Source organism: Prenolepis imparis, unplaced genomic scaffold, assembly GCF_030444845.1.
Source record: "Prenolepis imparis isolate NDT839.2.m4 unplaced genomic scaffold, iyPreImpa1.0 SCAF_5, whole genome shotgun sequence".
Lineage (NCBI taxonomy): Eukaryota > Metazoa > Arthropoda > Insecta > Hymenoptera > Formicidae > Prenolepis > Prenolepis imparis.
In genome coordinates this window covers 15,567,176-15,589,013 of record NW_028141163.1, presented here as the reverse complement: position 1 = coordinate 15,589,013, position 21,838 = coordinate 15,567,176, and the positions used below count along the sequence as shown (strand labels likewise).

The window sequence follows — 21,838 nt, the reverse complement described above, 5'->3', positions numbered from 1 at the left end:
TCTACGGCGAAACACAATTTTTTAAAGAACCGTAAATATGCTCGCAAACGAATGACAGCTGCGCGCACACGAACTCGCGCATGCGCCGGCGCGTCGCAGAACAGGTGATGTGTGCGTTGCGTTACATACTTATGACTTATGACCGCCGTCATCTAATCGTCGCGCACGGACGATCTGCTGGACGGACCTGACACACTTGGCTGTGATAATCATCGAGCCCGTCGCGCCCGCGGAATAACGCGTCGTGATGGTCTGCGAGATGACGACGGCGAGGTAGAATCGTGTTCCCGAGATCGCGGAGCTGGATATTCCTGGTACGTGAGTTACGAGAAGCTTCATCGTTAGGTGTTTCGGGCAAGTAGTCAATCGTGACGGATTAAGACGCGTGTTATCGTCGCGCAAGACCTTCCGCGAGGTCTGCCCCAGGAGAAAGATCCTCCGTCCGATGACTCGGAAAGTGTGCTCGGGCGCGACTTAACCTTAAAGCGCTTTGACATATGTATATGTATGTAACGGGCGTACGCATGTGGAGAGGATGGGACGATGTAATTGTAAACAAAGCTCGTGAGATGATGCGATCGAAAGTAACGCGCGAACGATTTTGTGTAAATTACGAAATTTATGCGTAGTAGTTTTGCGCGTTTGTTGAGTGAGTTTGTTGATAATGCGTTCGAAAGTCCGTCCTTTGCTGTGTCCTTATTAACGCGCTCGTTTTAATTTCGTCGTGGTGTTCCTATAAGGTTATGTAAGATTTTGTCGTTCTTGATGTTTCATGAAGTGAAGAGCCATGGCTTTTCCGCCTTTAGTCAGCTCCACACCTCCGCCTTTAGACAACTTCGGAGAGTCCGACGAAGATGAATTCGGAGACTTCACAGCTGGCGGAATAGATGGTATTTATGTATAAATTGATAGATCCATTAGTGTCGCGATATCAACACTCATTATCTTCCACACATAACACACACAGTAATTTTCTAATATATAGATTTATTATTACAGGCTTATCTGTTTCATCAGAGTCTCCGCTGAAACTTATCACTCCGATACAAACACCAATAACATCACAGAACGTGTCTCCTAGGATAAATGGTATTAATGAGTCACCAGTATTAGACAGTTGCTCTAAAATAAACAAAGCCTTGAAATGTGGTGTCATTGATGACCTATTGATTGTCGAGAAGGGGACGGACAACGTGAGCCACATAAGATTGAAAGATAATAGTAGCGTATTGGAAAACAATTTGGAAAACATTAGTATAACAGAACACAATGTATTAGATGTACCTAGAAATGGCGAGTCGCATAACGTTGAGACTAGTAATAGTATTGATCACGTTTGTACTCAAAATGTTTTAGCTAAGGAAAATTTTGTTGATACGGATGTAATTAGTAGCAACAATAGTAGTTTAGCTGATAGTGTAAAGACAGTCAGTGAGCAGGAGGGATCGTTAAATGATTTGGAGGCAAATGACGAGATTGAACCCGCAAGCTTGGATTTGGATGATCCTACGAGTACACCGGACATTCTACAATTGGATGATGATTTCTACAATTACGAACAGTTTAAAGATTCCAATGAATGGAACGATACTGTTTGTGTTAAAAAGACAGATGTAACGATGACAGTTTTGCAGACGGATTATGATAAGCCTAATTCCATAGATACAGAATGCAATGTAACGGATGAAATAGGAAACGCTTACACGCCATATAGCGAGAATGATGTCTGTGTCAATCATATTAATGATAAATCTACTTTTATTGATGATGAAAGGACAATTTCCAATTTTGTTACCTCGCAAGAACTTAATGTAGACAGTACTAATGTTTTTAGTCGGACAGACTGCGAATACAGTATTCAACCAAAATATATAGAGATGTACGATGTAATATCCAATGGTGAGACGAGCAAGTCGAGTAAAGCCTTAAACGATTCATTTAATTTTGATTTTACTTTTGATGATGCTCTGAGAGAAAAATCAAATTTAGATTGTACATCTATATATACCGAAGACATTTACATTCAAAAATCTAATATGAAAAGCGATGAGAGTTTTCCTAATAATGTCTGCGATAAAACCGACGCAGAAAGTATCATACAATCAAAAGAAAACGAAAAATATGGAGATGTTGAATATAATCAAATTGTTCAAGAAACAGGCATGAATGGGGCAATTGAGGAAATTTTTGCTTATGAGGAGAAAAGCTCGAGTAACGAAGAAATAAATGAACAGCACATTCCGGAAGATGACTATGACGCACATAATCCAGATAATTCCGATTTTACGGAATTTATGGAGCATAAAGGTTTTGACAGTGTATCGGAGTTGACAAGTAGTTACAATCCAATATCCATTAATAATGAATGTGAAATAGTACAAATTCATGATTTGCATGCATTTTCATCCGATACGTCTTGTATACAAAAATTTTCATCATCTGAAGAAACTTCACTGCCATCAATTAATACATCCCTTGACTGTATAAAGGATAAAATTAATCTTACAAGTACTACAAGTGAATGTGCCACATATGAAAACGAAAATTCTGTAGTATATTTTAGCGATGGCGAATTTTATGATTTTCATTTACAAAATATGGAGCCAACAACCAGCAGAGTACAAGAAAACAATTATTCCGACTTTGAAAGCGCGGATAATGAAGATGATGATTTTGGTGATTTTACTAATTTTTCGAGTGCGACAATAGAATCGAAATTAAATGATGATGCTAAAGGAATGAAGGTACCTGAGGAGAATGACGATTTCGGAGACTTCAGCAATTTCGAAATATCAATGGATGTAGTAGAGACACAGCAGATTAGTTTGAAAGAGTCTATATGTCGGATAGAAAACAAGAACGTGAGTTTAGGAATAGTTTGTAATACAAGATAGTTGATAGTTTTTGATTAGAAAAAAATGAGTGTGTCGCTTTGGCTTAGATTTTGCACAGTTTTTATTTACATTGAATATAAATAATATAATTTAATGTACTTTTTATATATATTTCGATTAAAACAATTTCAGGCCGCGAATAAAATAGAAGATATAATAACAAATATGTTTCCAATGATTTCTGAACATCACGAGGTCGAATTAAAATCTTTAATAGATAAAACTGATAAAGTTTGGCAGAATGTGAAAAGTGTGGAGGAAACTAATGCTCTCACCTATCAATGGGCAAATAGTAATAGTAACAATGTTCTTCTAAATGCTCTTGGTATCGATTCCCGGAATATTGTAAGTATGCATACATTGCATGTATTTTAAATCTGAAAATATTTCATGTATTTATCCGAAAAAAATTTATATATATATATATATATATTTATTGTGGAAATTACAGCTATTTGGACCGAGATGGAATCCGAATATACCAAGGTTTGCTGCAAATCTTGGCTTTACTCCATTGGAACCGATTAAAGCTACCGCTGAGCCTCAGCAGCCTTCTGCATCCAACACCATCAAGATGCAGGGCACAGCTTGTTCAGATGTAAGTTGAGGCTTTATTTTCATAGGATACACATGTGAGTACAATCTACATGTTTATTAATAATTGTAATATTATATTAGGAAGTACCTGCCGCCCAATTTGATTGGAATAGTTCTGGTCTTGTAAATCCCCTAGATGCTAGTAAGTATTTATTGTAATCGTGTGTATGTGTGTGATAGTTAAGATATTACATTGAAGGAAAAAAAATCACTCATATATTTTGCTAAATCGATATAATTACATATAAGGAAAGAGAAAGAGAATATTTTCCTTTGAACAGTATTTATTCTACACGCAGTATGGTGTTGTGATATAACATGTAGATGTGTATTGAATTTTTTTCTTAAATCTTGCGAAAAATAATACAATACAGGTGGTGGTGGGTTATCCGCTCTTCTGCCTCTGGATTTGTTGTGTCCGTTTGATCCTCTATTAACACCTCATTGCTCCACACACTCCGAATCCTATCATCAGTCAGCTTGCTCAACGAATTCAGTTTATTACTGTAAGTGTTGAAGCTTTATAATGCATTTATCTTTTTGCATATGTGTATGTAATGCATGCGATGTAATGTGTGAGTGTGCGCATATTTATAATTCTTGTATTCAAATAAAAAAAATGCTTTTCATATGCGCACATATATCAAATATTCAGTAGATTCCGCTTACTTGCTTGATTTTGAATTTTTATAGTAATTATTGTGTTTGATTATATATAATTAATCACTTTATTATTATACAGATCCATCGGAAGCGCAAGAATCAAGTAGTCAGCTTGTGAAATCGCAAAATCTATCCGATTTTACTAATAGTTCGCTAAAGCAGCAAAAATCGTCTCAGACATCCAGGATAATAGAACCATTGCCAGGACCATGTACAGTAGAGTGGAAGAAGAAAGTTGAACAAGATTTCGGAGCGAAACAGAAAGGCAGCCAGTCGCATAAAACTTTGAGAAATGTTCCGTCAAGCAACAATAAGTCGTTTCCGGTAAGCAATAATATTTCCAAAGTACACGAGTATCATAGAAAGACATCGGTAGGTAGAAAAGAGAGTACGCAGGGTGCGGAACACGTGGTCATGGATCGATACGGGCGACCGATGACTGTGCAAGTCGAGACCGCAAAGATTCTGAATCAGTTACCGGACCTGTCGTTTTTAAACGCGAGAACTCTGTTGTTCAATCGTGAGCAGAAGCAGATTGTATCGGATCTAGGCGCGATGATAAATCGGAAGATGCCCGGCTGAGTAACATCGGTCTGAATGCGAGTTTGAAAGGGGCAAAGGCGAGAGAGAAACATCCCGGAGAACCTGTTGCGAATTGGACGTTTCTAAATGATACCCATACAATCAAAACGTACTTCTGCTACCTTTCAAACCTGTGTTCAGACCAATCTCTGATCCAACCTCGGCTCTTCCGTGTCTGAAAAGGATAATGAGATATGACGCGTACCTATATGAAACTGCTGTATTATTCATCTATTCGCTTGAAGGCACCGAGCAATGCACTTTGACATTCCGAACCATCATTGTTTTGTGATTCTATAGGGCTATTGAGAATTATTGTTATTGAATCCTTTGAAGGAGCTTTTACTTCGTTGTCCAATTATAATTTAATGTTGCACTGATCGTTTTGGTAAGTAAGTTTGTTCTGTTAGCTCAACGATTGCGCAATCCACTGGAGATAGCAACATTTTACACATCCTTAAATTAGATAGATTTAAGAATTCACATATATTCGGCCATGTTCTAGTCTACAGTTCTTAACATAAGTTTTATGCATTATATGTTAGGAAAGATTTGTTTAGAGGGATATATATTTTCAATAATTGCAAGCAATTGAGCAATTGAAGAGATTGTATTATATCTGTTATATCTCTCATATTAAGTTTACTATACTAACTCTTCTGAGATTACTCTCTTAGATGAGCAGACCCGAATATTAACCATATACATTTGAGATATCGCGCGTACTTTGTATGATATTCGCCTATTACAATTTCAAGCAATCGTAAATATTTCCAGTCATAATATAGAAAAGAGAAAAAATTACACATATTTAACTCTATTCAAAATAAAAACTATATACTAATCGTAAGTCAATTATCAATTAGATTGATGAGAAGATTGATATCTGTAATGAAATCGTCGAGTGATATCGCATATATCAAATTCGCTTGATGCTTTTATTGCACATTTTGAATTTCTACTATGAAACGCGTGATGTACTTAATTATGTGTAAATGTAAAAGCATTTGCATATTAAATATTAGAGTGAAACGATAAACTAATATTACCATTACCGAATTCGTTATTTATTAATGATAATATTGTAATATATATTTTATGTAAAATATTGTGGATAATATTAACACATAGGCAATCTTTGACAATTGAATCGTTGTTATCGTATCTCGCGAAAGTCCTCTATCTCTTTCCCGATCCTTGAACTTAACTTTTTGCAAGAGGGCCATACACATGTATTATATTTAATTTTATTAATTATATAATTTAAACGATAAATAATGCTACATTTCGTACAATCGTGGTTTTGATTTTACTAAATATAAGAGAATTCGTGTAAAAGACTAACTAAATTATAATTCTTAAAATATTTATTAAAAAATTATTTATTCATTATTTTATATTCATTTTTATATTTCATAAGATGCTTCTTATATCATCAATATATAAATATAATTCATTACATTAAGCAGCAATAGCTATAATGTTTATAAAAATCATATGCAATTAGAGTATATAATTAATAATACAATTAAAATTTGTATAATATATTATCACACACATAAATTATATTCTATATAATGCAATAATTTTTGTTTAACTATTTGTTATAATTTTGCTTTAGACTAGATTTTTTAATTCAAATATATAATATATAATTGATTTATATATATAGTAAATATGTGTGTGCACAATTTAAAAGAATAATACTCTATATAAGTATAGAAATTTTGAAGGAATTTCTATATATATAGAGTTTGTAAATATATTGAAATTGCACTCTCTGTTACATCTTTTAAATTAAGAAAGAGTATGCAAAAATGTTATAAATGATGTTTTTGTTAGGAAAATAGATCCTCTTGAGACTCTTCTTCTGAAAAATCAAGGACTTGTTTTGATTTTCTTGTATGATATACATCTCTATTTTGTAATGTTAACTTGTCCTTGCTAGTAGAAGGCTCAGAATTTATATCTTCACTAGAAGAGGAATTTGTACAACTCTTAAAATTTATCTTACTATTCTTTGGTGTTACTTTTTGTTCATTTTTATAATCCACTTTGCGTTTCTTTGAATTAAATGATGCAGTTCCATGCACTTTTTTGCTTTCTACATCTGATGTCTCGCTTTCGTCATCAGTAATTTCATCATATACTGATTTTGTTGTTTGTTTGTTGCTATCTAGGGCCTTCTGAAGTTCTCTAATCTTTTTTTTCTTTGCATTTAGAAGTAAAAGAAATTTCATGTAAAGATCCTTTTCCATATTATCTTTTATATTTATCATTTTTTCTATATCTGTAGTTAGCTTTATATTGTTTTCATTCAAGCATTTATTCTCTTGTTCCAATGTTAGGATCTCTTCTTGACATTTTTGATGAAGCTCCAACAATTGTTTTAAAATGTCAGAAATAGTTAGTATATTTGAAAGAGGATATACTGCAATTTCTCCACGAGTAAGAATATTTTGCTGTTTCCATGTAAATATATCATCTTGCAGAAAGAACTGTATGTCAGCATTTTTGCCAGAAAATGCGTGTTTGGTTTTCTTCAAATATATTTCAAAAGACTCATCCAAATGATTTAGAAAGTAATTGGCATTTTCTGTGTGCATCTAAAAAATAAAGATAACATCATTAGGAATATATGTAATAGAAAATATACAGGAAAATCGTCAAGAGTGACACTTTGCTTTTAAAAAATTTTTTTAAGTTTTTCAAAATTTTATATGTATATACATTTTATATATACAAGTAATATATACAATTGAATGAGTAAATATTAATCAGATTATATACCTCTCCATTCAGTGGTACCGTGCATGGTCTTAACAATATTATTTTAAAATGTGTATCCTCCCATTCTGCGTATAATGTAAAATTGCTCTTGTCCACTTGATTCACGAGCTGACTCACGCTCACATTAATCATGATTTCATTTTAATAATTCAGAAAAGATATGTAATATAAATGAAACAACGAAGGAATTGCGAAAAACATTTGATGTATGATGATCCGATAAATTTTTAATTGATTTGGTCAAAAATTATGAAAAATTAGTCAGAAAAAATACATATTTTAATATAGATTTTGTCGACTAGAAAACAATACTCTTATATTTTATTTGTGATAAAAATTGATAATGTGCATGAGCACATTAGATAAAGTTAGCGACATGTTGGAGCATGTTACGAGGCATCACATGTCATCAGCTGACGCACGCAATAACGCGCATGCGCTCGTAATACTTGACATATATATCTGCATAAAGTATGCGTTTGTATTGTTTTTTAAAAAATTCGAAAGATAAAATAATATATTTGAAAAGTTGAAATCAGATTATTACACACACATGTGCGTTTAATAACAGTTTTTCGATTTTTATGAGCAATAATACTGCCTCTTATTAAAAACGAACGATTAAGATTATTGAAGAATAATGTTAAATTTTAACTGCTCCTCTGTGAAATGTTTAAAAAATAAAAAGTATTTAAGGGGAGAAGAAAAAGAGAGAGAATCACAATATATTTTAAAATAATTTGATTATTTGAAAATGTTCGCCATTAAATGAGCGATAAAGGTTATGAAAAGTGGTAGATCATCATCTAATCAACGTAGAGTATTGATAAGACAACTCAGAAATTGTTTTGCTGAACGCGACATTTGATTTATCTTCATCAGAACAGACTGTTAAGATATATCGTGAATTATTTTTAATATTATTAACTTATATTTTTACATGTGTAATATGTTATAATTTAACAGAAGAATAACATTACAAGTTTTTATAAAACAAACTCGAATATCAATAGGGATTCTCTTGAAGTAATATATTTTACACCAACTTACATAATATATAAAAAAAGTGTAACATATGTTTGCTTGATAAGGTAAGATTGATAATTTATTAGCTATTAATTTTATGTGAAACGTGTTCTATTTAATATTATAATTATATTTACAGGTTATATATTTTGCTAACAATTAAAAATTCTCAAAATTTAAATAAAAATTTGTTAAAAATTTTAACTCATTATTTACATATATCGATATATCTGGAACTAAATAAAACAGATTGGAATCATGGAACGTTTACCATTACCAAAAGCATTAGAATCATTAGCGTGGCTAGCAGGAACATGGCGAATAGACAACTATGGCAACGGCAAATATCCAACTATGAAAGATTTCAAATATTATGAGGAAATAAGTTTTGAATGCATAGGACAACCTATGTTCAATTATACTGCTCGAAGCTACTCTGTCTCGGAACCAAAAAAACCAATGGCCATATCAACAGGTTTCTTGAAAGTGAATCCAGAGACTAATAAAGTATTTCTTATCTTGGCACATAATTTTGGTTTAACAACTATTGAAGAGGGTGAAGTAATTAACAATACCATTAACTTAAAGAGCACAGATATAGTAAGAAAGAAAGAGTCAAAACTACCGCAAGTAACACAGGTGTGTGTTTAAAAATATTTTAAACTTTTACTCATTGTCAGATTAATACATACTTAATTTAATTCATATTTATATGAGTATTGTTTGAATTATAATTATATTTTAAAAATTTTATGACTATGATTTTTTATGATTATAGATACGTAGAGAATTCAAGCTCGATGGTAATCGTTTAGAGCATGTGCTTTATATGGCAACCTCGAATACTCCAGTGTTGACTGAACATTTACGAGCAACGTATGTAAAAATGAACGAAGAGGATACAAAAAATATATAAAAGAAACGTGAACTTTTGAAATGTGAAAAATGTACGTTTTATTGTGTAGTTTTCACTATTTACTATTATAATTTTCTGTAAGTAAATAATACATTTTTGTAATAATAAGTATTACGAATGATCAAAATTTTAAAATAGCAGATAAAAACACGTGCCGAATCAATCATCTATTATGCATGCAATAATTTTCAGCGATATTATCTGTGCTCATGTTACATGACGAATCTATTATGTATCCGCAAGTTAATATTATCTGTCATTTAGATCTCAAAATTACTACAAAAAATATAGTTTACTGCTATTACATAATAACTTCATAATACATGAAGTTTATGTTACTTTGCAATCTGTTCATAATTTCTGTTGTGAGTATATCGAATGATTTACGATTTTAAAAACATTGCATGCAAACATATAATTATGTCATAATAGATGAGAGATCTCAGAAAGATATAAATACTGGATATTTTATACGGCGTATACTCCCAGTATAATTCAGCCTGTGTGCGTTTCGAGTGTGGATATACGTATTAAATATCGAAATTTTGATCACTTGCATTTGTATTATCTACCAGCCGTGAAAAATGATGCAGATTATGAAAATATTACCGTTGCACGAGTTGTTACATGTGCTGGCCTGGTTAGAGGGCACCTGGATAACGCAGGATCCCGCAGTCGGAATGTATCCGACCATCAAGTCGTTCAATTATTACGACGAGATAAATATCACGTCCCTTGGTCAACCGTTGTTCAATTACATTGCGCAGAGCTGGCATCCGGAAACGGGGACACCGATGCATCGAGAGACCGGCTTCCTGCAGATTTTACCGGGGACCAACAAGATCGCCCTAAGTTTGATTGATAATATAGGTCTGTTCACCGTCGAGCAGGGTGAATTGATGATGAACGATACCAAAACCTTTGATTTAAAAAGCACCAATATATTGGCGACAGACGCATCGATACCAAATTTTCCAACTTTAACGGAGGTACAATTTTTGTAAATGTCGCTTATCGTTAATAATCATGTTTTCAATGTTTTTAATGTGTTTTTTATTCTTGACAGACGCGTCGAGTATTTAAATTCGATGGTGACAGTTTGGAATTAATCTTCTACATGGCAACGTCAAAGACGCCAGAATTGACAGAACATTTGCGTGCGAAGTATAAGAAAATCGTATAGGACACGAAGACCCGCACCCGAGGATAGGATAAAATACTATACAAGTTAACGTTTTTCATTTTTTGTTCTAATTATCTGAGTAGAAATATAAAGTTTTCGAAAGATGCGAAATGTTAACGCATTCTTTGATGTAGTTAAATGTATACTAAAAAATTAGATCTAATTTATCAATACAATGCATTAATGCATTAATGTATTAAAATTAGTTTATACACACAAAATTATATACACGTTTTGTCTTCTATTTTACGAAGATAAATCAAGTAGACTTAAAAGGTCGGAGGTCGGCGCACAAAATACCTAGGAGAAAATTCGCGGTTGGCACGCGACGTGACCGCACAGAGAACTGCGCCACAGATATATTCTTAAGCGTATCCTTTTTCATTCGATCGATGAAATTTAGTTATATTTTATTACATTAACAGCCAATATGACTTATTGATTGTGATACATTTACGTTATGATGTCCCAATTTTTTTTTTAAATTTAAGTTGTCTTTATTTTCAGACGATTATAGAAATATAGTGAAGGGAATTTGATATAAAAAATCGAACTATAAGAATATTTTTACAATACTCTACATATTAAATGATGTGATAACGAAATTTATCAGCGCGTCTAGTTTAATTCAATTTAAGATCATAATTTAAAATCAAAAGAGAAATAAAAGAATTAATTTTGATTTTTGCCTAAAGAGTTCTGTGTTAAAAATTAGCAAGTTAAAATGAAGTGAAAAATGTTCATTTTAACTGCAAGGCTGAAAATTTTTCTCTTACAATTAGTTAAAAAAGAAAATATGAAATAGTGTTACTAAATCGATTTTTTATTTCTCTTTATAATTGAATTTAATTATATGTATAATGTATATACACAATTATTTTACTTAATATACTGTATATTCCGATTTTTTTAATGGAAAGAACGCGTGATTCATATCAATTTGAGATGATAATCGTGGGTTTAAATGCGTCGAGAATGTATATTTACGCGTTTCATAATATCATGAAACCTGAATTAAATAACCGCTACTGCTTAGTCGCAAGAATTCACTCGGCACAAGGGGGTAGGGAATGTAACACCTGCGTGTTTACCCGCTGAAATAGCCCCGACCTGCCACGGTAGAACCGATGTCGATCGTGACAGTTGCTCGCTGCATCGGCCTGACGAAGGATCATTCTCCAGCACGAGGACACGGAAATTGATCTTCAAATACCTCACATTACAAAACCACAAGTGCTTGTTACATTATCATCATCGTTCATCGTCATATGCCGCCATTTATTCGAGACAATTCGAGCATCTTGGTGACACTTAAAATACGTACGTTCTTTTGCGTAAATTTATTTTGCAATACGATTTTTAGATTGTTTTTTTTAAAATCATTTTTGAGAAAATGTGTTGTGTATTGAAATTATTATACAGAATTGTTGTTAATTTTTAACATTTCGAGAAAATTCTATATTTTTTTGCTCGATTTTTTTTTTGCATGTAAAGGACTTCTGCCTTTATTTTAAATATATATTTATGTAATAAATTTCTTTTATTTTAGACTTCAATAATAAATTGAAAAGGGATTAATATATAAATATAAAATAAAAGCCAGACGTAGATATTAGGTGTACAAATCTGTTTTTAAATTCTTTTCTAATTATTTTAAACATTTCGGTCTTTTCTTTAGACCAAAACGTTTAAAATAATTAGAGAAAAATTAAAAACATTTAAATTTAAAAACAATTTTGTTGCATCTAAATCTGTGCCTGGCTCTTATCAGTCCTTTTCATATCTATGTAATTTTGTTTTTATTTTAAATATATATTTATATATATTTTCTTTCACAATCTCTTTTAATTTAATTAAAAATGTGTATGTTTTGTATCTCTCTCTCTTAAATTTATCTTATTAAATGTATATTCCTTCGAAAGAAGTAACATATTTTACAAATAATAGATCGAAAAGGCTGTGATATATAAGTACAAAACACATTATAAGAATCAGGCACAGAGATATGCAATAAAATTATTTTTAAATTTCTCTATACTTATTTTGGAATCAACTGACTTGAGTACTATTTGTGTAATTGCGGAAGTAAGAATGTTTACTCCTGTTTTGATATGATGCTGAGGATGGATCGAAACGTTTAAAATAAGTATAAAGGAGTTTAAAAATAATTTGATTGAACCATATATTGCACAGTATCTGGTGCCCGGTTCTTATCAGCTTTTTAAATATCTTTTATATTTTGTATAATAATTTGATTTCATTCAAGGTACGGCTTAAGAACTATGGGAAGTGGAGAAAAGTAGAAACACGTTTATTTCAAGCCTGCATCATTCGGATTCATTCATTTTCTTAATGGAGATGCTAAATTATTAGCATACATAAGACTAATGATCTTGTGTTTCGAATCACATTGCATTTGATCTACGCGCAACTTGAACTTGCGTCATTGAATCGATCGAGATCACCTCTCGATGCGCTCAATCGACTTTAGACTTTTTGACTTTTGAATGGCGCGTAGCATGGCACCGCTTTACGATGGCAATGACTATTACAAGAGGATGTTTGAACTTCAGGAGAAACTGCGAAAGAGGCAAGTACACCAAGCTTTCACGAAATAATACACTGAGTGCGTCGCAAGAAAATAATTATGAATATTATGAATTTTTCAGCGAGGAAGAGAGAATACGATTGGAACATCGATTCAACGTGCTTGTGCGAGAATCTCATAACAGGTGAGCGAGTATCTTGATTAATTCGAAATTAATGAAGTCTCTGAACTTAAATTTTCAATGTTGTTGAGAGATTTGAATATGTAATAAGAACCACTGTATAAAGTCTGTACAATATGTCATATGACACGAGACCTATATTGTGATTTGATTCATAAAAATTAATAGTAATATATATTATTCTTTTAAAATTTATTTTTTTATTTTCTCTTTCAATTTAAACTTCTTCAAACCAATCTTGTTTTCGAAGAATAAGAAAAAAATATTTTTCTATTGCTTTTTAAATTTTGTTTTATGATATATTGTATGCGTAATTAACTACACTAATAAATAAGATAAACTTTAAATAAATTAAATTATAAATTACTTGATAAAATCTACTTGTTTAACAAATTTTTTGAATTTAAAATGCGGAAGTTAGAGCGAATAATTTCGTTTAATCTAATGCAGCAACGATGTAAAGAAAATACTCGATATCGATTCAATGGCAACCCGGTTTTACGCGGGATGTTACGATCAATAACGCTGCGAGCTTAATCTTATTCTCGTCATCGTCGTCCAACATATCTCCATTTGCGAATTCCGTTTTCTCTTTGTTTACGTGTCCCGATTCGTGTCTGGCCGAGACATCCGAGCACTTCATCGATCGCGGAGACAGGATAAGAACGCGCACATATTTCATGCCATACGATAGTGAGCGTCTCCGTTTTAAAGGGATACTTTAGCTAGGCATGACACGACCTTCCGCCTTCAAGGTGTCACGAAACACTCTTCGATTGTACGGAGGTCGCATTAAATTCTTGATTGATTAATATAAATAACCGAAAAGAGAATCGACTTAAGAAAATAATACATAATTTTTATTTCTAATAGTACTGTATGTCTGTAAAACTTACATATATTATGTTATATACGTATGAGAGAAAAAAATATTTCTTCAGTGAAAATACTTGTGGAGCTTAAACTGATTATTCGACGTAGCTCGACGATTTTCTGATTTCAGACACAATGCTTGCATAAATCAATTACGCATGAGATATATACAATATTTAGAGGAACAACGTACGAGAGATGAGAGGAATCATAAGCTTCTCGCAGCATTGGACAAGGTCATGAACAAGCTCGCGTTGATAAGCGCGAAAAAAGACAGACTCAATGTTTTCAGAGTGAGTGTCTTATTATTTTAATTTGCGATTTATAATTATTTAAAAAAATTACTTTATAATATTATTTTTCTATTATAAAAAAATATTAAATTTATTGCATTGGAAATAAGATAAAATAAGCTGTTAAAAAGTACCGGCAATTATATCCAAAAAATTTACCTACCGTTTTAGCTTTTTCTAAATTGGTTCACTAAAGAGAAATTAATATTTCTTCATTCATCTAAGAGTTATTCAGAGATTTCAATAAAATAAATTTTGAAAAATTTCTTGGAAAGAAAAATTTATTTTATCCATATTTATAAGAGTTCAAAATAATTATTCTTCTATATTCTATAGGTATAAAATAAAAGTAGAAAAATTGGAAATAGAAAAAAGAAAGTTAACTTAAGTTTTTAATTTTTTTTCAATATATTTTGATTACATAATAAAAAAAATATGACAAATATTTTGATATCTTAAATTTTCTATGTATTATACTGCACATATGTATGTACTTTTCTCTTATAATCACAAGATAGCTGTTAGTATCAAATAAGTATCAACCTATCCCTTCTAAGCAAAAATCTTGGCTCTATTCCAGAAGCAATATGAAGCTCATTTGCTTCGCGTTTACGCCAATCGCCAACAACCTGGTAGCGTTACCGAAGACAGCGGTATCGTCAGTCAAAATGAGGATAAATACACGAGGAAAATCGTCACGGTAATGCAATCTGATGTAGCATCCGCGGAAACGAGAGACCTTTCGTCACCGCGAGTGCATCTGTCTACTCGATTGAATCAACCAAAGTCTACCTCCACGTCCAAGTTGCATGATCAAATTGCTGTAAACGGCGCTTTATTAAATAATTCTCCGATCTTGCCAAGTACATCATTAGGTGCACCTCTCGGCGCCGATCATCATCAGACGTACGCTCTACGGGAACCGCATGTCTCACTGGTCGGTCAATCGAGCGAACAGCTCACTCAAGTGTCAGCAATTTCCTCGCCAAATGCTCGTCAATATTCGCGAACGATTTCCGCTTATGACGGGACTCTTCAAGATGTTCAGGATGGCAAATTTCGCGTATCGCACACGAAAACACCGATCTTGCAGACGACGTTCTCGGATCAGATTCAACCCGATGCTGTTCCCGTTAATCGATTCTTCAGAGAGCACGTAGAATCGGTGCAAGCGTCTTCTGGTCTCTCGGCGAGAGCGCAATTTCCCGCTGGGGATGCAGCGCGATACGAAGAGGCTGTTCCACGACGATTCGATCCCTTGACCGCGTTACAACATCACGATCCTAATATATTGCTATCTCGTCCGCAATCGCGAATAAGGGAACACAATCTGTCCGATTTTGCGGAACCTTCTTTAATGACAGCGAAATCGAGTACGTATCGAGTGGATCCCAGTATAAGTGTCGTTAATCAAGTCGGTCCGTTACCGGGATATATGGATTATACTTCAGCGAGTCCTCAGAAATCAGAGGATGAAGGATCCATTCGTTCCCTCACCAGCGACGACGTAGACGATCTGATAAGGCGTAACGAGCATCTATTCTTGAAAAGCGCGGACGGTGCCAAGACTCCACGTCGATCGCCGATCGATGTTTCGGGATTGTATAACGCTAATCTGGACGAGAACGGCAGGACGAGGACGACGGCGATACTGGAGAATGAACTGGACCGATACATCGACCAAATTCGGAAAATTCATCGGGAGCACGGGGTGACGAGTCTGGAGGAGTTGGATCACGAGCAGAACACTAGCGGTGATCTGCTGAACGTCACTCTGTCGGAGGATGCTACGGAACTTCCGGTCAAGGATCGGGCGAAAATGAAGCGAATGTCCGAGGAGATGGATAAGATCCTGGCGTTGGCTAGCGATCTCGCGTCCAGGACACCTGGACTGAAGGAGGTGACGCGAGATACAGCCGGGCAAAGCGGCAGTGACAACTTACCCGCGGAAGTTGCCGGGAACGAAATTAAACATCGCGAAGCGACGACGGACGATACATTGCAGCTCGAAGGAAAACGCGAGGCCGAAGGTTGCGGGATCTCGGCAAAGAACGAAATTAGAGAAGACGTTGCGACACACTCAACAGAATTAGAGCAAACGCGTAGAAACGCGGAGATTGCGAAAGAGAGCTGGAATGCGGACGATTCAGCCGAGTCTCGAGAGCGAAAAGTATCTGTTATGAAGAAAGACGACATGCATGAAAAGACAGCTACGTCCTCGACTAATGAATCACAGATCAATGATGCGAAAAATGCATCGGAGAAGGAACAGTTCGATCTTGTTACCGGTAAAGAATCGAATATCGAAGGTCTATTCGACATCGCCGAAGAATTGGCTCCGTGGAATCTCGCGAGCGTGCAAAAGAATGTTCTAGAATTAAATTTGGACGATTCTGACGGAGATCCAGCGGTGAAGAAGGATGCCGAAGAGACGGAGAACAGAACTGTCGATGAAATTGCGAGCGAATCGCCGTTCATCGAGCAAAGCAGCATAGATGATAAAGTGGAGAACGCGCATCTTCCGCAAGATACGCTTCCTCCGGAGACGGAATCGAAGAAGTTGGATGCGAGCGAGTCCCACGAAACACATCCCCCTATCAAGGATGCTGAAGACAGCTTTCAAATTTCGAATCAACATGAAGCTGATGAGTCCAAGATCGCATCCCAGGTAAATGAGGAACTTGGCGAATCAAGGGAAAATAACGATGAAAACCGAGATCACGACGACGGGAAGATGATCTCGAACCAGGAACCTCGAAGCGATGATCGATCTGAGAATATGATAAAAGATAATGAATACAGTGCCGAGCAAGCATACGTCGAGGATCCGAGCCAAGAGCGACAATACGAGCAAGATTCAAACGAGCAATATTATGAACAAGGTATGTCATACGAAGGAGGCAACGTTAGCAACGAGGAATACGAGAGATACGCCACGCAAGGATATGCTCAAGAGGGGCAGGAATATGTCGAGTACGTGAATGATCAATACGAACAATATCCTGAAGATCCCAATAATCCGCAATATCAACACGATCCTAACGCACAATACGAGCAGGATCCGAATCAACAGTACGATTACAATTACGACCCCAATCAAGGATATGGAGATGATCCCAACCAGCAATACGATCCTAATCAAGAATACGGGGACACTTCTGGTAATCAGGCGTACGAGTACACCGAACAAGTTTCATACGATCCTAATCAGATGTATGATAATATGTACGAGCAAGAGTATAAAGAAGAGCAGAGCAATCCTAACGATAACGTCGAAAATCGCGGAGAAGAACCGGAAGCAGAAGAAACCTCGCAGAGACAAGCGGATCCGGAGTCGGAACACAAATCGGGCAGAGATGAAGATGAACCGCAGCAAACAGATGCAAACGGGACGAAGAAGAAGAAGGACGTGATTAAATCTTTGCTGGATTCTGACACAGATACGACGATCGAGAGGAACGTCTCGAATACGGAAAGTGATTTTGATTTTAATTAAATATATGCATCAGCAACGGTAAGATATTAAATTTTTATACAGAGATAAAAGTGCAGTAATCATAAGATCTTGTTAATAAAATTAAATGCATCAAAGAAGAAGGTGACTGAATCTACGTCGAAGTTCAATATCGATTGCACCAGAAATGTCGCGAGTACGAAACAACAACGATCTTAATTAAAATATGTGCAATATCTCTCGAAGAGACTGCTAAGTTAAGTATAGATGAAGAAAAGTATAGGAATCCTCTTAATGAGACAAGTCTAGTTCAAAAAATGCTTTTGAATCTTTGCTGAATTTTAATATTTATTTCGCGAGAAATGCTTGAAATATGGATTAGAGCTTTAATTAAAGAATTGTAGTAAACGACAAAAATAATTAATTTCGTCGGAGTTCCGCTTGAAACACTTATCGTAAATATCATATTTACATATGTAGGTGCAGAATAAAATGATAAAACAGAATGCAAATGAAAATATATATTATTTCATAGACGCTTCATTATTTTTGATTGATTTAAATTTGAATATAATTAATTATACGCACATACGAGAGAACTGCACATCTATAGAATTGTAAAAAGGTTCGTTTTTGTTAAAAATAACATAGATTTAATTGTAAGAATCGATTATTATTAAAGATATATCTATTAAGTTTAAAAGAAATTATATTGGAATATAGTTTTTATATAGTAAAGAAAAGATTATAATTAATTAATTTTAAACGATTAACGATACTTCTAATATATTAGTTATCTCTATCTATAAATTTAGAATATAAAAATGCTAGTAATATCGAAGTAAAATAAACACTATTAAGATTTCTCTTATAAATAATCATTTAGAGATCTTTATTCCGTGCTCATTCAAAATATATATCTATTTATAGTTTGAACAATAGATGTACAATAAATTAGCAAATGTGACATTTGATAAGTTTACTTATATATTAACAATAGTAATAATTAATTTATATCTCTTTCTATATCTCTTTCTCATTATATTCTTTAGAACATATACATATATGTACATTATAATAGAAACAGAAGTAATCAATTTAAATTTATTCTCTTTTTAAGAACAATTTTAAAAGATTAAAAAATACTTATAAAATTAACAGAGATTAAAAGACGCTTGTTTAAAATTTAACTGAAGAGTGCAAATGTATTTAAGATTGAGAAACTGATTGTATTAATTAATTGGATTAATTAAGTGTTTTTCAGTTGTTTGCATGTAAAAGACGGTATACATGTGCGGTCTCATCGTGTTCCGTATAATTAGCGCAGCACGACGGCGGCGGTCAGTCGCGCGGTATGGATTTTCATGGGATCGACGGAAACGAGTCTGCGCCACTCGTGCGATTTTCGCAGCTGTGTCGCGTCTCCTCGACCAATCACGCTTATAGTATCACGCGCATCACACGACGGACGCAGTGCCGTAAGAGCCGCCGGTGAAGAGGTTCTTGATCGTCCAGGTCTTTCGTCCGTCCCACCTTAGATGTCTCGAGAAAGGTAAAGAATAAATTACGCTTCCTTGTATGAGTTTCTCTCTCTCTCTCTCTCTCTCTTTCTCTTTTTTCCTCGCTTTTCTAGAAATTACAAATTACGTGTAGAATTGTGCACCGTAGAAAATTAGACACGATTTATTATATATCTATAAATGAAGTGGAAGAAATTGATATGAGATAGCAATGAATGATTGAGAATTCGCGGAAGAAAGATAGAACAATTCCTATTAGAATCTAAAAAAGCATATATATATATATATTTAAAAAAAATCAATTGTCAATTCCATTCATATCAAACGGAAGATAGTTTAATATATGTGTGCATCGATATATATACGTCACTTCGATATATATCGAAAGTCGCGGACTCGCATACACGGCATACGTCATACGTCAAGAGTTCGCGATCGCACGGTGACGCACACAAGTGTGTTTACGCGCAGCTGACGGTTCTCCGGACGTAGGTCGAGCGGAAATCTCGCGCGTCGCGTCATCGTCATTTATCTCGCGTCAATTATTTCTCATCTCACATCGAACGCGACGCGAATTCGTCGAGTTCGAATTAATCGAACAGCGTGAAACGCTATCGCCCACGCTGCCGCGCGTTGCGCCACCTCTCGCGATTCGTTCTCACCTCTCTCTCTCTCTCTCTCTCTCTTCTCTCTCTCTCACGCGTTATAGCTGTTTGCTGTTTCTCATCCAGAGTATTCTGGAGCGCACGACGCATCTTCTCCGTCTCCGTTCGCAGAGCAGAAATGAGTGAAACGTAAGTGTGACGGTTCGAACAACGCGATAACTCGCAGATCCGCGACACGAGTGTATAAAGACAGCAGAATCGATAACGAGCACGAGTCAATTATTGGTGCATCATCTCGACACGCGTACGGAGAATCATTAGCGTATCGATTGGATCGGTTGGCACGACCCACGTGTGTGTGTGTGTGGTGTGCTCGTTCTCTCGCAAAAGTCGCTAATGGCGTATATAATGACGGAGGATTCATTCATGTGAGCGAGAAAAGTGCATGTTTATCGGGGTTTAACCGGCCTATTTAAATCCTACATTTGTTTATCGCTGTACACATATACCGGTAGGTTTAGTAGTAAGGTAAATATTTATTCGAACAAGACATTTTCTTACAATGACATTTTAAAGAGACTGAACGTTTATCTCTTTCTCATGTCTCTCCTTTCTCTCTCTCTCTCTCTCTCTCTCTCTCTCTCTCTCTCTCTCTCTCTCTCTCTCTCTCTCTCTCTCTCTCTCTCTCTCTCTCTCTCTCTCTCTCTCGTGTCAGCTGAGCGCGTGTTAACCTTAAATTTGGAAAGCATTTTTTGATATTGAACGTATCAGTATTAAAAAATTGAAAATTTAGATGTTAATATAACGATGATGTATAAATATATATTATAAGAAATAAATAAGCATATGTGGTATCTCAGGTGAAGATTTAATTCATTCAATCAAACGAGATTAACAAAAGACAATTATCGATTTTACACAGATATTACTCTCGTCGATTAAAATATTTAAACAAATTATAGAAACCATATAATGTAATAAAAACTTCTTTATTACAAGTCCGTATAGGCAAATAAAAAATTCTTGCACATTGTCTTTAGATACATGTATATACTTTCAAGTCATAGGTTAACACATTGAGTATGATTAGCTGGCACGCAATGTAAATTGATTGAAATGTAAATTATGATCAATTTTGAATATACACGATAAAATTCAAACATTATTATATATATATATGTCATCGAGTATATTCGTAAATTTACTGCGTGTGCATTAATTGTCAAACACATGCAGAAAAATTTTCCACAATCGCCATTTTTTAAATTTTTCGAAAATGTATCCACACCAATTACAATAACAAACACGATTAACTCCTTCTTAAATAAACGCGAGTTAAGTTTAATTAGCAAACCGAGCCCTATACTTATAGAGTTACAATTCTATTAAAAATCAAATTAATCGGAGAATGACGATGTTAATAATATGTTAATTATATAAAAATATCTTGTCAACTTTACTTAAAAATAACTTGTTTACTTTACACTTGTCAGCATCAGATCAATTGATGACTTGTTTTCGCATTTTTTTCAATAATTTCTTTTTAATAATTATATGATAAATTATGCTTATATATATATATATATATATATTTGTTTTATTTGAAGAATTAACAATTATAATTATAATAACACAAATAATAATTATGTCAAATTCTTTGTTGAAAATTGTTACAAGTAAATTTGTGCGCAGTGCAGTTTTATTTCACATTCT

General features: G+C 34.1%; 6 protein-coding genes across 18 annotated transcripts in view; 5 read left to right on the top strand and 1 right to left on the bottom strand.

The window, feature by feature from the left end:
• Positions 1-172: 172 nt before the first annotated feature.
• On the top strand, positions 173-5,881 carry Afti (aftiphilin). 3 transcript variants are annotated; one of them, XM_083037449.1, is made up of 8 exons: positions 173-314; positions 779-890; positions 1,000-2,861; positions 3,027-3,239; positions 3,346-3,492; positions 3,573-3,633; positions 3,866-3,997; positions 4,234-5,881. In XM_083037449.1, the coding sequence occupies exons 2-8, from the start codon at positions 788-790 to the stop codon at positions 4,734-4,736; spliced, it is 3,021 nt and encodes a 1,006-aa protein (XP_082893575.1). In that variant the 5' UTR covers positions 173-314; positions 779-787; the 3' UTR covers positions 4,737-5,881. The 3 variants fall into 3 exon arrangements, with proteins under 3 accessions (XP_082893575.1, XP_082893578.1, XP_082893577.1); XM_083037452.1 differs by having other exon boundaries at positions 3,967-3,997; positions 4,234-4,394; XM_083037451.1 differs by lacking the exon at positions 3,866-3,997.
• Positions 5,882-6,332: 451 nt separating this feature from the next.
• Positions 6,333-7,898, bottom strand: LOC145935828 (uncharacterized). Of its 2 annotated transcripts, XM_083037473.1 has the most exons (3): positions 7,527-7,898; positions 6,751-7,342; positions 6,334-6,606 (listed from the first exon to the last, which is right to left on the bottom strand). In XM_083037473.1, the coding sequence occupies exons 1-3, from the start codon at positions 7,656-7,658 to the stop codon at positions 6,575-6,577; spliced, it is 756 nt and encodes a 251-aa protein (XP_082893599.1). In that variant the 5' UTR covers positions 7,659-7,898; the 3' UTR covers positions 6,334-6,574. The 2 variants fall into 2 exon arrangements, with proteins under 2 accessions (XP_082893598.1, XP_082893599.1); XM_083037472.1 differs by having other exon boundaries at positions 6,333-7,342.
• An 88-nt stretch (positions 7,899-7,986) lies between these two features.
• On the top strand, positions 7,987-10,369 carry LOC145935831 (peroxynitrite isomerase THAP4-like). Of its 2 annotated transcripts, none has more exons than XM_083037478.1 (4): positions 7,987-8,617; positions 8,802-9,191; positions 9,331-9,499; positions 10,236-10,369. In XM_083037478.1, exons 2-3 carry the CDS (start codon positions 8,811-8,813, stop codon positions 9,466-9,468), a joined length of 519 nt encoding a protein of 172 aa, XP_082893604.1. In that variant the 5' UTR covers positions 7,987-8,617; positions 8,802-8,810; the 3' UTR covers positions 9,469-9,499; positions 10,236-10,369. The 2 variants fall into 2 exon arrangements, with proteins under 2 accessions (XP_082893604.1, XP_082893603.1); XM_083037477.1 differs by having other exon boundaries at positions 8,692-9,191.
• Positions 9,513-10,755, top strand: LOC145935830 (peroxynitrite isomerase THAP4-like). The gene is made up of 2 exons (XM_083037476.1): positions 9,513-10,457; positions 10,535-10,755. The coding sequence occupies exons 1-2, from the start codon at positions 10,053-10,055 to the stop codon at positions 10,649-10,651; spliced, it is 522 nt and encodes a 173-aa protein (XP_082893602.1). The 5' UTR covers positions 9,513-10,052; the 3' UTR covers positions 10,652-10,755.
• A 127-nt stretch (positions 10,756-10,882) lies between these two features.
• LOC145935820 (uncharacterized) lies at positions 10,883-18,676 on the top strand. 3 transcript variants are annotated; one of them, XM_083037447.1, is made up of 6 exons: positions 10,883-11,022; positions 11,688-11,971; positions 12,918-13,241; positions 13,321-13,383; positions 14,384-14,546; positions 15,127-18,675. In XM_083037447.1, exons 3-6 carry the CDS (start codon positions 13,159-13,161, stop codon positions 18,040-18,042), a joined length of 3,225 nt encoding a protein of 1,074 aa, XP_082893573.1. In that variant the 5' UTR covers positions 10,883-11,022; positions 11,688-11,971; positions 12,918-13,158; the 3' UTR covers positions 18,043-18,675. The 3 variants fall into 3 exon arrangements, with proteins under 3 accessions (XP_082893573.1, XP_082893574.1, XP_082893572.1); XM_083037448.1 differs by having other exon boundaries at positions 10,905-11,022; positions 11,572-11,971; positions 14,362-14,546; positions 15,127-18,676; XM_083037446.1 differs by having other exon boundaries at positions 10,905-11,022; positions 11,572-11,971.
• A 529-nt stretch (positions 18,677-19,205) lies between these two features.
• The window catches only part of Ampdeam (AMP deaminase), a 32,474-nt gene continuing 29,841 nt past the window's right edge, over positions 19,206-21,838 (top strand). For 2 of the 7 annotated variants that reach the window (XM_083037454.1, XM_083037453.1), the window contains exon 1: positions 19,213-19,552. In XM_083037454.1, coding sequence (XP_082893580.1) covers positions 19,539-19,552 — 14 coding nt within the window. In that variant the 5' untranslated portion in view covers positions 19,213-19,538. Of the gene's footprint in view, positions 19,553-19,991; positions 20,654-21,838 lie in introns of those variants that run through there. The other 5 variants (XM_083037465.1, XM_083037456.1, XM_083037459.1 and 2 more) reach the window with 5 other exon arrangements.

Bases quoted from the DNA above. Each gene is read 5' to 3' on its own strand.
- Afti (XM_083037449.1), top strand. From the start codon at position 788: ATGGCTTTTCCGCCTTTAGTCAGCTCCACACCTCCGCCTTTAGACAAC. The intron at 2,862-3,026 runs GTGAGTTTAGGA...AAACAATTTCAG, and splicing joins GTCGGATAGAAAACAAGAAC to GCCGCGAATAAAATAGAAGA. The intron at 3,240-3,345 runs GTAAGTATGCAT...TGGAAATTACAG, and splicing joins GTATCGATTCCCGGAATATT to CTATTTGGACCGAGATGGAA.
- LOC145935828 (XM_083037472.1), bottom strand. From the start codon at position 7,658: ATGATTAATGTGAGCGTGAGTCAGCTCGTGAATCAAGTGGACAAGAGC. The intron at 7,343-7,526 runs GTATATAATCTG...TTTATTTTTTAG, and splicing joins CGGTACCACTGAATGGAGAG to ATGCACACAGAAAATGCCAA.
- LOC145935831 (XM_083037478.1), top strand. From the start codon at position 8,811: ATGGAACGTTTACCATTACCAAAAGCATTAGAATCATTAGCGTGGCTA. The intron at 9,192-9,330 runs GTGTGTGTTTAA...TTATGATTATAG, and splicing joins AACTACCGCAAGTAACACAG to ATACGTAGAGAATTCAAGCT.
- LOC145935830 (XM_083037476.1), top strand. From the start codon at position 10,053: ATGATGCAGATTATGAAAATATTACCGTTGCACGAGTTGTTACATGTG. The intron at 10,458-10,534 runs GTACAATTTTTG...TATTCTTGACAG, and splicing joins ATTTTCCAACTTTAACGGAG to ACGCGTCGAGTATTTAAATT.
- LOC145935820 (XM_083037447.1), top strand. From the start codon at position 13,159: ATGGCGCGTAGCATGGCACCGCTTTACGATGGCAATGACTATTACAAG. The intron at 13,242-13,320 runs GCAAGTACACCA...TGAATTTTTCAG, and splicing joins CAGGAGAAACTGCGAAAGAG to CGAGGAAGAGAGAATACGAT. The intron at 14,547-15,126 runs GTGAGTGTCTTA...GCTCTATTCCAG, and splicing joins ACAGACTCAATGTTTTCAGA to AAGCAATATGAAGCTCATTT.